This window comes from Peromyscus maniculatus, chromosome 4 (genome assembly GCF_049852395.1).
Source record: "Peromyscus maniculatus bairdii isolate BWxNUB_F1_BW_parent chromosome 4, HU_Pman_BW_mat_3.1, whole genome shotgun sequence".
Lineage (NCBI taxonomy): Eukaryota > Metazoa > Chordata > Mammalia > Rodentia > Cricetidae > Peromyscus > Peromyscus maniculatus.
This window is the reverse complement of record NC_134855.1, coordinates 150,291,005-150,306,950: the sequence shown is the minus strand read 5'-3', so window position 1 is coordinate 150,306,950 and position 15,946 is coordinate 150,291,005. Positions and strand designations below refer to the sequence as shown.

General features: G+C 47.8%; 1 protein-coding gene across 20 annotated transcripts in view; it reads left to right on the top strand.

Moving 5' to 3' along the window:
* Positions 1-13,637, top strand: part of Bcas1 (brain enriched myelin associated protein 1) — an 84,706-nt gene extending 71,069 nt beyond the window's left edge. For 7 of the 20 annotated variants that reach the window (XM_076571259.1, XM_076571265.1, XM_076571262.1 and 4 more), the window contains 3 exons: positions 2,349-2,414; positions 6,605-6,886; positions 10,175-11,191. In XM_076571259.1, the coding sequence (XP_076427374.1) occupies positions 2,349-2,414; positions 6,605-6,886; positions 10,175-10,249 (423 nt within the window). In that variant the 3' untranslated portion in view covers positions 10,250-11,191. Of the gene's footprint in view, positions 1-2,348; positions 2,415-6,604; positions 6,887-10,174; positions 11,192-13,463 lie in introns of those variants that run through there. The other 13 variants (XM_076571272.1, XM_076571271.1, XM_076571270.1 and 10 more) reach the window with 7 other exon arrangements.
* The last annotated feature ends 2,309 nt before the right edge of the window (positions 13,638-15,946 follow it).

Sequence of the window (15,946 nt, the reverse complement as noted above, 5' to 3'; positions counted from 1 at the left end):
ATTATTTTGCTTACTCTAATTTCAATTTATGTAATTCAGATATTCTAATTTCAAGTAAATGTTTAACCATCGCTAGCTGACGGTGTGGTACCTGCTCTTCCTTGGGGAGGTAGAAAGCAGAGGTGGCTTAGAGTATGGAGCCTGGACTCACTGCCCGCTGTCACAGCGTGCGTCTCTAACCAGCTAGGTCCACAGCCCAGCCTCGTATCTCTGAGCTTTCATTTTGTTTGCTCTTAAAATGAGGAAAATAACGTTAAGGTTCTGCTGTGGTGAATAAAGCATGCACAGTTTTCTCTCTAGGCACAGTGCCTGCTCTCAGTTAGCTCCCCACTTGATGTTAGCCTTGTGCTCTTCTCCGGAACCTTGAGCATCTCATCTCAGACAACTGAAGCAGATCACACTAATCAGTCAAAATACATCAGTACAGTTTTCCTTCCTCATGCATGTATGATATGTGTGCTTATATGCACATTTGCCTGTATATGGGTACACATGTGTGGGGGTGTGCATGACGTGTGCGTGTGTGCCTGAGGCTGGTGCTGGGAGTCTCCCTTATGTTAAGGCAGAGTCTCTTGGTTGAACCAGGTGCTGTCAGATATGACTAGCCTGGCTAGCCCGCTCCTCCAGGAATCCTATTTCTTCCTCCCGTGCACTGGGATTATAATGGCCACCATGCCCACCCAGCTTCCCAGGACCTGAACTCTGTGCTCACACCCACTGCTTTCACAGAAGGTGTGGAGCCAGCTCCCTGCCTGCTCTAACATTCTTAGGATTAACTGTTCTTGGCTGTGCCCTGTGAGTGCACGCCGTCTGCTTAAGAGAACAGCCCAGGTGATAACAGTGAGGGTGAGCATCTCCTCTTCACCCCACACTGCTTCCACCCCACCTCTTGCACAGCTGGAAGAGGAGATGCAAAGTAAGGACTAGCTATTCCAAGACTTGACCTGAGTTGGTGCTGTGGATGAGACCCAAGCGCTCATCACCACACCCAGTGGGTATTTGATGGTGTCAAGCACTGGACATTACTGTGTGCACAGCTAAAGCTCCGGAGCTCAGGTTAAGTCTGAGTGTGGCTGTGGCCAGCTCGGGCATTAATATGCTCAGAATCCCCTGAGGGGCTTGTTAAACACAGGTGGCCGAGCCCTAGCCCCCAGAGTTTGATTCAGCAGATCTACACCTAAGCAGGTGCGAAGAATTTGCATCGCTCTAACAAGTCCCCAGGTGAGCCTGGTGCCTCTGTGCCTGTGGCCACACATTTGGAAATACTAGTCCATTCAGCTCACCTGGTTGAAGGAATCAAAGATGCAGTTAACTAGATGCAGCCCTGTCAAGAAAACCACTGGCTCTAGGGGGCGCTAAAGGATGGCGCATGGAATGCTCACTAACCCTCAGCACTCCACTGGATGAAAATAGCAGTTAGCAGCCAGGCGGTCCCAACGGAAGTCTACAATGCCCAGTTGTCCGTTCTTTCATTCGCTCACGTTTAATCACCTCCTTCCAACACTGCTTTCTTCTCCTCCTTCCCCTTCTCAAAAAGGGGCCCTGCTGCCTCAGCCCGTAAGTGGAGGGATTACATGCATTTTCCTGGGGAGACAGGAAGAGTTGTCTATTCACCCCAGCTAGGGGGCCAGTGACTGAGCAACGCACCAACTCCACCGAGGTCTCCCATGGTAAACCAATGAGTTTATTGGGTTTTCTTCCAGAGCATGAGTGAGGGGTGACTTATAGGCGCCTGGGTGACCCCAAAGCAGCTGCTGCACTGAAAGGTCTCACCCCAGCATGGATAATGACTTCCTTATATCTAGCTAGATGGAGCCACACCCTTCTCCTCCAGTTAGCCTTCCACATGCTGTATGCCCTAGTACTTCCTGAGACTACAAACAGCTGGGGGGGCGGGTAGGAAAGAGTGGCTAGAATCTCAGGTGAAGGCCTAATGATCCCCCCCCCTTTCTATGAGGGGCAGTCAACAGGCCTGATTTGGAGGGTCTCTTGTAGCAATCACGGTTGCTCCATGGCAGTGGCTGTTATGCCCAGAGGACCATGATCTATACAACCCAGGTGTGCCCACCAGAGCCAGCCTCAACACTGGCACTTTCCTCGTGATCTACTCATCCCGGAATGACATAACCCTGGGGCTTGGGACTTTGGCTGCTCCTTTGGGAAGCTAGCCCTTGAGTTCCGTCGGACTCCACATCTCTATGAGCGGTCCTTCCTAGTTGCTCTTCTAGGGTCTTGATCCTAAATCTCAAGAATAAATGACGGGGGTCATCGGTTTGGGGAGTGCATGCATCTGTCCCTTGTTGCTGTGTTGCGGTCACTGAAAGGACACTGTCTGTTTGTTATTGTAGTCAGTGAAAGGGGATGGAGGGATCACCCGCTCAGAAGAAAGTAATGGGAAAGACTCCGGTTGCCAAGTAAGTGACCTTGAACTCAGTCTGGTGGTGGGTTTAGCTGATGCCTTCTCGCTTCTCTCCAGGCTCATTTTCAATGCAGTTCTCAGTCATTTATGCAGCGTTTCCAGATTAAACGCCCACTGTATACTCAACACTGTGGGGCTCTGCAGACATGGTATAAACTCGTCTTCAGCTATGTTGAACTTCCTCTTCTCTCTTCCCATGGGAAATTTCTCCCCAGCCTTCAAGTTTTAGCAGAAATGTCAGCTCCTCAGAGATCCTGTGCTCTGCGGCCATCACCGCCATCTTGTTTGTTCACTTCATGATTCTGTAATGATTCTCCTGTGTGTCTCTCCTGCCTCACCCATGTCTGGAACATTGTGGAGCAAGCAGGTGTTTCCATTTTTCTATCGCTGTGTGTGGGGTCTGGCACACAGTGGGAACTATCCTGAAGCAGATGGGTGACGCTCACTGACTCAGCTGCTTTGTTCTTAACAGAATATTTTATATCTGCATGGGATCTTTCTTTTAAAAATGGGATCACTGGGCTGGGGATGTAGCTCGCTTAGTAGAAAGCTTGCCTGACATACACAAAGCCCCGATGCCATCCCAGCACTGCATGAGACCAGGCATGGTAGCACATGCCTCAATCCCAGCACTTGAGAGCCAGAGGGAAGAAAATCAGGTGTTCAACGTCGTCTAAAGACCCTCTAGTTTGTAATCTGGCACTTTTTAAATTTTAAATGAATACCTCTATAAAAATATCAAATACCAGGGCTGGAAGATGGCTCAACAGTTAAGAGCACTGGCTGCTCTTCCAGAGGACCTGGGATCAATTCCCAGCACCCACATGGCAGCTCAAAAAAGTGTCTGAACTCTAGTTCCAGGGGATCCAACACCCTCACACAGACATACACGCAGGCAAAATATCAATGCACATAAAATTTAAAAAAAAATTTTTAAATATATCAAATAGTTTTCTAGTAATTTTAATAATACAAAGAAGTGCTTAAAAGCCTGGATTTTAGACTCAATGAGCCAGGGCCTTTTTGTTTTCTGTTTTTTGTGGAGTTTTTGCTGTAGGTGTTTTGGCAGATTACTAATCTCCCAGTGTCTCAGTTTCCACACCTAGGTGGATGTAGGGGAAGTAGACGTTATAGGGTGTCCTACCTAGATGACTCAGTACCAGGAAAGGACTGAGAACATTCCTGGCCTGGAAGGCTCAATGAATTGTTTTATATCAGCATAGGCTGCCATAACAAAACACCATACGCTGAGTGGCTTAAACCACAGACATGTCTTTTCCCTCATTTCTGTTGCTGGGAAGGCTAAAATCAAAGTATTGCCATGGTTCAGTCCCTAGTGAAGGTTCTTTCCCTTGCTTGCAAATGGCTGCCTTCTGCCTTGCAGGGGACAATAGAGGAGGAGCGAGGGGAGAAGAGTGCCCCCTAGTGTCTCTTCCTATAATGATGCTAAACCTTTGGAATCAGAGCCCCATCAGTACAACCTCATTTCATATTGAATTATTACTTTACTCCAAATGCAACCACAAAAGGGAATCATTTTCAGCGTATGAATTGGGGTTGCACGATCCAGCCAAATGTAGGTGCTATTTGTCATTATTATTAAACTGTTGGTAGGGAATGGCCATCCAATATTCATATCACATGAATCTACAGCATAATTCAGAATACAGTCTAGAGTTGCTATTTTTATTAATAAGTAGAAAACTTCTATATATGTGGGCAGGAGGAACAAGGAAAAGCCCAGTTCCCAGATGGAATTTTTCCCGAGAAGGGAGGGGGAGTCCCTGCAGCTGGGCAGTGTGAGCGGTGGGCCACTAGTGTGTCACCATGCGTCACTGTTTCCCAGTGCCTCATCTGCACAGTGCACTCAGAGCCTCACAGTTTCTTAAAAAGAGGAACTTCAGGCAAGGTTACGACGAGGGTGACCAGCTCTTCTGTCAGCCTGGTGGCTGGGGACTTTCCTGAACATCAAGCTGTCATTTCTGTGTCTTGGAACCACCTCCCTCTAAGAAAACCCAACATGATCACTACCCAGCATTGGCATCCCACATGGGCCAGATGTGGCCATTTGACCCTCAGGTGGCAGGGAGAGGACAGGGAGAGCCTCTCGCTGCCTAGTCACACAGCAGGGGCATGATAGAACTATACTCAAGCCAGGTCTCTGACTCCACTGTAAGGATTTGAGTCACTGCTAGATGCTGACATCTTCCACACAATTTGTGGAAATTCAGGGGTTTGCACAGCATCGCAGGTTCCCAGCCTTCCCAAGGAGCATCGTGGCAGGAGTCCCCTTCACCCGGAGGAGACAGTGGCTCTGGGCTTCCTATGCTACTCAGGGATTCACCTCCATGTCTTATCGCTTGCTACAGCGTTGGCTGCTGGGAAACGGCAGGATTAGGTACAGGTGGCTGCAGAATAATTTGAAGAGTGTTGGCTACCTCCAAGGACATCTACTTCCCGAGAGCTGCAGTCTCCGTGAGCTCAGGCTCAGAGCGGCCTGTCCGCTTGGCTTCTGGCTTCTTTCTCAGAGCTGTGCTGGGTTCACTGATGCAAAACACCAGCTTTTATTCATGGTCAACATAACAGCTCTGCTGTGGGACTTCCTACCTGGGTACATGACAGCACTTCATGAACCAGAGTTTGTAGACCTGAATTAAGGGGTCAAATGTGGCCCATGGGGTAGTAGATATACTTCTATTGTTTGGTGTAACTTTCAAAGTTGATATGGATTGCGTTTTACAAGAGTTCACTGCCAAGGTCTCAGAAGCCTCATATGGGGGCATGGGACCACCAGCAATTGGGAGGTAGAGGCAGGAGGATCACAAGTTTGAGGCCCGTGCTGGCCAAGTAAAGACATGATGTCTCCCAGCTAGGATCTGGGCAGCCACTAGCCAATTGGATGGTGCGTGTGACATTGGGTTCATCAAATTTCTCTGGCTACTCCGGTTTGCCTCCCTGCACCAAAGTCAGAGTTCTTGAGACCTGTGTCTGTCTAACACCAGAGAGCTTGCTTGGGACCCTGTTCAATCACCACTGGGGAGAAGGATTTCTCTGGGGTTGTTTGGTCTCCCTCTTTTCTGATTTTCTGTTGTCTGTACTGGTAGTCAGTTGAGGTCAAAAATATGATGAGAAAAAGATTTCAACTTCCTGACAGATTTTTTTTTCTCTGCGTAGCTACACTTTTCCCAGAAACTTCTAGGACTGGGGTTTTTACAGCCTGTACATTGTAGGTACCGTGTGGGGTGTCTCATTTTGGTATTGAAAGATGCCCATTCAAAACTAAAAATAACCATCTGGGTTTTTTTTTTTAACTACCATTTCATGACATAAAGGGACAGTTTCACATAAAAATATAAGGCATATGTAATTATGAATTTCAAAATGTGCACTCTCAAGTCACTTGGGCTAATTATGGGACACCCTCTCAACACTGCCCGGTTCATGAAAGGGCTTCAGGAATGCTGGATCCACGGTCACATATGCTGACACCCATACTGATTTGATTCGCATGTTCTCGGCTCTGTTTTTCTCTGTGTTGACTTCCTATCTGGAGATATTTTTTCTCTTGAAACGAACTCACAAAGGCTCAGGCTTGTATTTTCATAGCTTCAAATCCAGTGGAGTAAAGCCAGACCTCTTGATTTTTCTAGCAAAGCTCTAATATCAGATTAGCCTGTGTGTCTTTAGCTATCCTGAACCAATCAGAGCTAGCTTCAGCTATCCTGAACCAATCATAGCTGTCTCTAGCTTATCCTGAACCAATCAGAGCTGTACAAGTTCCATCACATACTCTGTCGTGACTGGCCAGGCCTAGGCCACAGGCTCTTCTCCTGGGGGTAGAATTAGTTTGCCTAGATTGCATGGGGTAGCTGTTATTACTACCCCAGTTTACAGGTGGGGAAATTGAGGCTCTGGGGAGTTAAGTGGCTCAGCCAAAGTCATGTATGTAGTTTGACAAAGAGAAAGAGTCCTTACAGGGAATGCATAAATGAATAATGGATTATTACAAAAATAAATACATAAATAAATGCCCCTGTTATACACGACCTTGATTTATTTTTTTCTCCACATTTTACCCAAACTCATTTCCAACATCCGAACATCTCTGTTTAACACATTTACCCTTCTGCTATTAAGAATCCTCTTTCAGACACTAAACGGGGGCTTTGTTTGGAATTACTGTAGACGTCGAACTCCACGGAGAAGACGCCCTCGCCCCCAGAGCCGGAGCCCGCGCCAACCGCCCAGAAAGGCAAGGAGACCTCCTCAAAGGAGAAGAAGTCGGTGGTGGACAAGAAGTCTGTGGCTGAGACCAACAAGCTGAAGAGCAGCAAACCGGAAGCCAGAGAAGCCGCGCAGTGCGCGCAACAGCCCGTGGTGGAGGCGACCTCTCCGCAGAGCGGGGACAAGCCCCAGAAGAGGTCCGAGAAGCGGCGACAGTCCCTCGGGGGCTTCCTGAAGGGGCTGGTGAGTGGATGGGGCCGTCGTTCTTGGTTCTTAGCTAAGGGATGAGGTATTAATCTCCAAAGTGTAGGCTTGAGGTTAGGGGCAGGAAGGATGAGGATGGGGGGGCGGGGCAGGAAGATCTAAACAGCATCGGGGATGGTAGGAGAGAGTGAGGCCAAAGGCCTATGCTCCCAAGCCACTCCACCCAGCTTGTCTGCAGTCCTGCTCTGGCTGCCTCCTAGCTGTGTGTCCTTAGCTGAGCTATTCAACCCCTCAGTGCCTCAGTTTCCCCCGTTGTAAAATTTAGGTCAATTTGCTTTTTTTTTTTTTTTTCGGTTTTTCAAGACAGGGTTTCTCTGTGTAGTTTTGGTGCCTGTCCTGGCTCTCGCTCTGTAGACCAGGCTGGCCTCAAACTCACAGAGATCCGCTTGGCTCTGCCTCCCAAGTACTGGGATTAAAGGCGGGCACCACCACCGCCACCCGGCCCTCAATTTTCTTTCTATTGCTGTGATAAATACCACAACCAAAAGCAACTTGGGGAGGAAAAGGTTTATTTCAGCTTACAGTTTACAGTCCATCATGGAGGGAAATCGGGGCAGGAACCTGAAGGCGGGAACTGACGCAGAGACAATAGAGGAGTGCTATTTAATGACTTGCTCCCCGTGGCTGGCTCAGCCTGCTTTCTTACACAACCTAGAACTGCCTGCCCAGGGGATGGCACTGCCCACAGTGAGCCACTGAAGTCATCAATCAATAAAATGCCGCCATAAACTGGCCTACTGCCCAGTCTAAGCCAAATGATGCTCCCTCTTCCCTAAAGTCAACATATTTAATGTGGAGTATTTGAGGAAGGGACCATTTGTGGACTGGACAGAACTCTGAATCAGAAGAGGATCCTAGAGCCCAGCTCAGCCCTACCAGCCACCAGCTTACAGGCTGGACAAAGTCATCACTGATTGGCTACAAGAAGCATCAAACTGGTGCAGTGCACCGTTTACCTTATTTAAGTTTGGTATGCTATGTTGCCTGCTTGTGATTGGCCAAACTAGACAGTTTGTGATTAACTGGAAGTCCGGCTATTTGCTATACAAAATACTCTCTTCTGTTAGGTTCTGGTGTCTTTAGCCACTCAGTCACACTGTACTCTGTGACATAAGAACTTAAAGAGCTGGCCTCAAGCTGGTGGCCCCCTGCATCTTTGATCTGCCAGGGGTAATGCTTGCTTGAGTTACTTCTTCACCAAAGGAGCCGCTGAGACTGCTGGGAACAGAATTCCTTTTGGGGCTGCAGTTTCAGGCAGAGTGGCCGAGACAGTCAGATTTGTTCTGACCACCCCATAAAATGATCAGAGTTGGTATCCCCAAGACCCATGTAAATACCAAGAGGGTGTGGCCACAATCGTGTAATCCCAGCACTTAAGGAGGCAGAGACGGGATCCCTGAAGAAAGATGGTTATAGACTAAGTTAATCAGTGTGGTTTTGGTCCAAGAGAGAGACCCTGCCTCAGTATGTAAGGTGGAGAGCAATTGGGGAAAATGCCTGGCATCAACTTGTGCCCTTTGCATGGCCTTCACGTGTGCACCATACACATGTGAGCACGCATGCACATGTGCGTGCACACACACACACAAAATTAAAAACTATACTGTGTTATATTTTCTACACTACATTATGTAGCAGATAGTATGTATATATTCTGTAATATATACTATCCTATGTTATATATAGTATATCACACTATTCCCTTTATATAACTTACTACTATAGTATTAAACTGTGCTCTGTATACCTTTATGTGCTCTGTGAACGATCCTATTTTGTAAGGTTCTACTTTATACTGAAGAAAGAGCCACCAGTAACTGTTTCCAATCCATGTGACATGTATAAATCTCAGCTCACATGTGTCAGGAAAGAAACTGTGTTCAAAGGCTAAGGATTCTCTTACTTGTTGGTATGAAATCCTGGAAAATAGGCATAATGGTGCAAGCCTAAAATCCTAACTCTCAGGAGGATTGCTGTGAGACCAGGGCCAACTTGGACTAAATAGTGAGTTCTAGTGTAAATGAATTGCTAAACGGTCTTATTCAATTAGAAAAAAAAAAAAAAAAACATGGAGCCAGATATAGGAGTGAAAACCTGACAGACCAGGGAAATAGGAAAAGACACAATCTAACCTCACCTCACCAACACCTCAGTCTCCAAAGAGACCTACTTCCTATATACCCACACCTATATGCCTTTCTGTTCTGCTCCCTCATTTGCTCTCTCAGCCCAGCTACATCACTTCCTCTTCCTGCTCAGCTCTGTCACTTCCTGTCTGTCTGTACAGACCTCTAGACCTCTATGTTTAGTGCTGGAATTAAAGGCGTGTGCCACCAGCTCCCTGCTTGTATCACCATGCCTGGCTCTGTTCCCAGTGTGGCCTTGAACTCACAGAGATCCAGACAGATCCCTGCCTCCCAAGTGATAGGATTAAAGGTGTGTGCTACTATTGCCTGACTTCTGTTTACTATAGTAGCTGGCTTTTTCCTCTGAATCTCAGATAATTTTATTGGGGGACACAGTATACTGGGGGACACAATGCATTACCGCATTCTAGGACAGCCAATATTTGGGAGATGGGCAGAGACAAGGGTGGTATGTATTTTGATTTAGGTGGTGCTGACATGACCATTGTACTAATGGGAGCTCATGGAACTGTGTGCAGGAAGGGCTAGTTTGACTGTGTCTCAGTAACACTTGACAGAAAATACAGTAGTACAGTCGTAACAGTTCCTGCATGTGTCCACCTGCCACACCAGGACAGCAGTAAGGTGCACCTTCCACATGCCAGGAACTTGGGTGGCCCTGAGGATGCAGCAGACAGAATCCACAGAGGAGGAAGATGCCAGAGTAAAGATAGTAAGATCACTCCAGATAGTGATGAGGAATAAATCAGAGCTCCATTTTGTGAGACAGTGAAAGAATGAGTTGCTTGACAATGACTAGAGATGAGGTATCTAGAATGAGCTACAACAGGAAGTTCCCACCCCAGGACTATTCTAAGTGTGTCACAGTGTGAGCCCACTTTATCTTGGGAACAACCCTCTGAGATGTTTAAATATTCTCATCGCAAAGGCAAAGACATCAAATCATAATGTGTCTAAGATTTCACAAAACCAGATAGCAACGTCACTAGATGCTGAAGCTGGACATCTACCCACGAATAGGGTGTATTTAAATAGCACATTACCTAGCTTGGAATAAGTATGCGGTAAGTCCTCCTTGTTGCTGCTGGCTTTATATGGACTGCTTTATGTTTCTCTCCAGGGACCAAAGCGGATGCTGGATGCTCAGGTGCAGACGGACCCTGTATCCATCGGACCAGTCGGAAAATCCAAGTAAACAAACAACTCAGTTCCCACCAGGTCCTCCTCCACTCCATCTCCCGTCCAGACTCACTCTGTGTATATATTTGTCTTTCTCCTGGCCAGCCAATGAAATTCTGCCTACAACTTCGACCTGAATTGTTGTAGATTGAGGTGTATTATTTACGTCTCTGGTCCAGTCTTTCCTGGCAATATAACTGTAAAAATGGGTTAGCAGGTTAACTAGTTAATCCAGGAGAGCTGGTGAGTACCAGGCGTGGGATGGAGGAGGTAGATAAAGGCATTTGTGTTAAGTTATGAAAAGATGGCAGTATCCAGTAAGTTGCAGAGGGAAAATGCAAAAAAAAAAAAATGAGAAAAAGATTATTCTGCTTTGTAGAAGATGTCGACTCATCCCTTAAGCCTGAACGGGGAAGGGAAGACCTATTTGTTTCAGTTCACACTTGGAGGAAGGAGGACTCTGGGCAGGTCCTGTGGGCATCTGCCTACTTTTTGGAATGGAATGTGTAGGGTATATAGATGAATGGGTAAGAGTCAATTTTCAAATAGGACCCTTGAAAGTTATCGGGAAAGGGAGTGATTGACTGGAGAGGGATTGCAATGATTTGGGGGAACAATTATTTCTGAGGTGTAGGGACAAGGGCCTGGATTACCAACTTTAAAAGAAAAACCAAGGGCAAAATGAAATTAAGTTGCAGGTTTATTTTGTGACACCAAGGGGTGCCAAGACCTCCACTTTCCCCTTTGCATTCGGTACCCCTAACCAAGATTTGTCTCTGCAATATTTCATTATTAATGTTTCTTAGATGCCTGAGGAGTTCGCTTCATCTGCTCTGTCTGACGCTTATCTCACGCCTGTCTGTAATGCCTAATGTGTTCAGGATGTTTTCTGATTTTAAAAAAAAAAAATACTCCCCCTAACCCAGTTAATAAAAATTGACAGAAGATTATTCAAATACTTGAGGTGTTTTTTTTTAATTCTTGTATAGAGAACTAAATTGAATCATGAGTCCATTAAGGTGTAATGCAAAGTAGTGTATGATTGACTGATGGTCCTGTATATTGTACCTCTCTTTTTCTGATTTAATAAAAAATATATTGAATTTTAGAAAACCTTTTTATTCTAAACTTTAAATGTAGCTCTCTGATGCTCTCTACAAGCAGGTGAAAAGTGTCCACTACACATGCCCACACACATGTTCAGATACCTTTCTGTACATGAACATTCATTCTTGAAAGCTGATATATATGGGGCTGGAGAGATGGCTCAGAAATAAATAGCACTGGCTGCTCTTCCATAGGTCCTGAGTTCAATTCCCAGCAACCATATGGTGGCTCACAACCATCTATAGTGGGATCTGATGCCCTCTTCTGACATAAATTCATACACGCAGATAGAGCACTCATACATAAAACAAATAAATCTTTTTTTTTTAACTGTTATATAAAGGAATAGATTGGTGCACACAAGTGACTGAACTTAAGGTCGCAGTCTCTGCCCCAGCAAGACAGGTTCAGGCCACCAGTCCTCCATAAGCCTTTAATTAAAAGAGCCAGATTAATAGTGAAAACCAGAAAAGGGAGATGTACTCCATGGGGCCACACTGGGAAGAGGGACAGAGATCCAGTGAGCCTCTGCCACCCCTACAGCCCTTCTTCAGGGTCCTGAGAAGTGGGCAAGGTTTAAATAGGAGACAGGACTACATAGCCAAGCAGTCCAGCCCTGGCCATCATTATCTTAGCTCCAAGTCTGCCCCACCAGCTGTAAAACTTTCTCCAGTGAACAAACACCTCCTCTGGAACTCCGGGGCTTCAACCTTTTCCTTTTCCATGAGGAGACTCCTGGAGGAACTGTAATTTGTTTCAGTAGTATGTTTGTCAAAGAGGATCAAGGTGTCCCTTTAGAATATATTCACTCCTGCCAGTCAGGCAGGTTTTACACACACACACACACACACACACACACACACACACACACACACACACACTCATATCCACACAAGTAGACACAGATCCATACCCACCTTCACCCTGGTTCACACAAGCCCACTTACATGAGAACTCTCACAGGGGTCAGAAATAAACATAGACTACCCTGTCCTGGCATGGCTGAGAGCATAGGGACCATACCTAAGCAGACTAGGAAACGGGTAGACGTGTCCGAAGAAGGGCCATGTCTGTAAACCCCCAGATGTGGAGGGAAACCCCCAGATGTGGAGGGAGTGATGGCAGCATGGGCCTGCAGGCTGCTGACAGACTGACTGGACCAGAAGCGGTTTCCTGTAAGCTAAATATGCTTCCTGGGTCCTCCTGACCTGAGTTAGAAATCACTGTCTGTTCCTCAGCCGGTTGGGGTGGGGGTAGAGGCTACTAAAAACACCTCGGGAAAGCTGGAGGGGAGGGGGCAGTGGCCACAGGACCCAGTCCCTCCCAGTTGCCATCAGTGAGACCAGCTCCTCCGCCTGCAAAGCCCGGGGGTGTTGCCCGCTGTGACCTTTGGCCAGCCTCTGGGCTAGAGCAGCCCACGGGAAGGTGGCAGTCTCTCGGCCAGTTTCACCTTACAGGGCACCAGCGCTGGGGGTTCAGATGAGACATGTTCTCAGGCAGGATAGGGAGGTCCGGAAGCAGAGGAGAGCGACTCAGGCCACCAGGCAACAGCGCCCTCCCACTTCCTGGAACCCAAACACAGGTTGGGGTGGGGGAGGGGCCCTTTGCGGAGAAGCTCCGAGAAGCCCCTCGCTGGCTCTTATTCCTGGTCCCTCCCTTCTCCTGGGCCGAAGAAGAGGGAACTCTGAAATGAACTTGTGGTTTTGCTTTTGTTTTTACGAAGGTCAGGAAATTGAAGCCCCAAACTCAAGCAAGGATTTACTGCAAGGACCCTAAACCCAGCTGCAGTTTAAGGAGGAAGTTTTGTGTTTCGTGTGAAAGTCGTGTGTGCTCTCCGTTGTCGTCCCTTTCTGATGAATTCACAGCAGACACTAACTGCCACACCCCATGCCACTGTAGGGTGAGAAAGAGCAGGCGCTCCACAAATGTGCGCAGAAAGACTAGAGGACGCGGGGGTAAGAAGTTGCAGGCGACCCCGTGGAGGTGGTAGAACGGGAAGCAAATCTGACAGGCGGCGGAACAGTCCAGAAGAGAAAACAAAATTAAGCAGTTCGGGAGGAGAGGGGACAAAGTGCTGGGTTTGTCACGATGAGTCATTTAATGATTTACTGATTTATTTGTAGGTGCACAGGGAAGTGTCTGCTCTCCCTTGCCAAGAAGACGTGGCTTTTCCAAGAATGGAGCTAGTGAGATGAAATGTCCACCACTGTGCGTGCAAGTGTATACACACACACACACACACACACACACACACACACACACGCTCGCTCACTCACACTCATGTGCACAACACGTGTGTGCACACCCTCAGTGATGCCTTCCAGTTCCTGCTGACAGAAACTTTTTGACTGATATCTGTAAAAGAATTCCCTCAAAGGAGCAGCTGTACCCAGCAGCCCGAGGCCACCCTTGGATTCATCCTCTTGAGGAAAGAGCCACAGACCTAAGGAGCTGCCAAAAATAGAGAGAAAAAGAAAGCCAGAGAGGGTACTGGGTTTGTTTGTAGCTCTTTGCTCTTTAAACACGGTTCTGTGTGTGTGTGTGTGTCTCCCTCATGTGTCTCTCTGTCTCTCTCTGACTCTGTCTCTCTGTGTCTCTGTGTCTGTCTCTGTCTCTCTCTTCCTTACCCTCTACCCCCAAACACCATGCAAACAGTCCAGATACACTGGGCAATGGGGATCTCATTAAATTTACAAAGTCCAGGACTGGCCCCTCTGGCTCCTCCTCAAAGATGCAGAAGAAGCCTAGGCCTCTTGGTCCAGGCCCTGCAGGTGTGGTCTCTTCTGTCCCACAGCCCCAAGCTGGGGCTGAAGCAATAACACCAGAGTTTGGGGCGCAGCACTACGGTACAGTACTGGCCCAGCACAAATGAGGCCGCGCGTTCCATTCCCAGCCTTGTGGGGGTGGAGGGGGCAGTGGTGTGGTCATTACCACAAACGAGAGAGGGAGAGAAAAATCCTTCCCGGCCTGCCTGCGAGGAAAGTCACCCACCTTCCCACGGTGCAAACCCCGAGATTAGGAGTGCCGGGCGCTGGCAGGGCTCGCTTTAACCAACCACCCTCTCCTTGTCCTCTTCAGAGCCATTTAAGTAAGCGCAGTGAACAGAGTCCGGTCCTTCCCTGGTCGGACCGTGTTCGCGCTGTTGAAAACGGAGCAGCATGGTCCCCTGAAAAACCACTGCCCGTTAGCGAGACAAAGCAAGACGGCAGCAACAACTTCCAAACATTGATCATAGGGGTCTTTGGGCCAGGGCTAGGGATGCTTCTCGGGAAGTTGGAAGTTTTGGGCCTCTGCAGCGCCACCCTTAAAGCTACCCCTGGCTCCACTGCACCCTGGAGCCTCTAACTTGCCCGGCAGAAGCGAACCACGTGATTTAACAGAAACAAGGGCAGCGGCCCTGCTGCCTGACACACAACCTTCCCAAAGCACTGTCTAACTTACGTCTGTGTGCCGTCCCCCCACCCCGGGCCCTCGCCCCTACACACACACACTTAATTTAACTGCTTCGTTGCATTTTCTTAGGAGCCGGTGGGCAGGAACCTGTATGGGTTTGTTTCAGATTTCCAAATGGGTGCTTCCTGACAAAATGGCCCCAGCTGCACATCTGGCAATGGTTGCCTTTGAAGGGAGCGCTTGGGAGAGACGTCATTCAAACGCTTTTACCTAATGCGACCACATGGGTGCGCTCCAGGACCTGCGTTCTGCAAACTGACCAAGGCGCTTTCTTCTGTTGCCTCGCCAGGAATTTGGACCTAAGAAAGGAACATTAAGAGTCTGTTGATTAACTTCTAGAATACAGTCGGGTTTCACTGGGAGAAGTGGAAGAATTAGGACAAACTGGCCACTTCCTATCTATGATCCCCACAGCCCTCCGAATCAAGATGAGCTAGGTAGGTTTTCTGTTCCTTTATGCACCACCCTGCAGAACGCTTAAGGAAGAATGTGGAATTGCCAAACTTGCAAGCAACCTTGCAGCTTCTATCATGCTCCACAGCCTGACCTTACCTCTCACCCTGACTCCCCTCCCCCAACACACCCGACTAGAGATCAAATGAATTCCCATCTCTACTTCCTCCAGCAATAAACGGTGAGGATTACAGGGGTCACAGCTAACAGTGCAGTAGCTAACACACTATCAGTACTCAGTAAACAACAGCCATTCCAGCATAGGAACCCACAGCCACAACAGAAGCCCCCTTCTCACATCAGCTGCTAATACTAGCAATACTGATATTTATCATGGCACACACGGCATTATGCGACAGCCTTCGCTCTGGTTCTTGCAGACTTCTGGCTGATAATGAAATACACCCTTACATATAACAGGTGTGCCACAGCCTGGCTCTGGTCCCAAGAGGCTTTGCACTGCCTTGTTCTGTGGGTTAACTTTGGACTAAAACTAGTGGCAGGTGAGAAGTGCCACTGTAGGCAAGGGATTATGGGATTATTATAATTAGTTTCACCTGAGTGTTTGAGTGACCTCAACCTTGAGAAGGCAGCTACGATGACTGTGGTAGTTAACCATGAACCCCAAACCAACCGCTTCTACAAAGTCTCTGTTAGCCATAGGGCCTGTGTGAGCCGAAGCTTAGCCCCAAAGCATAGT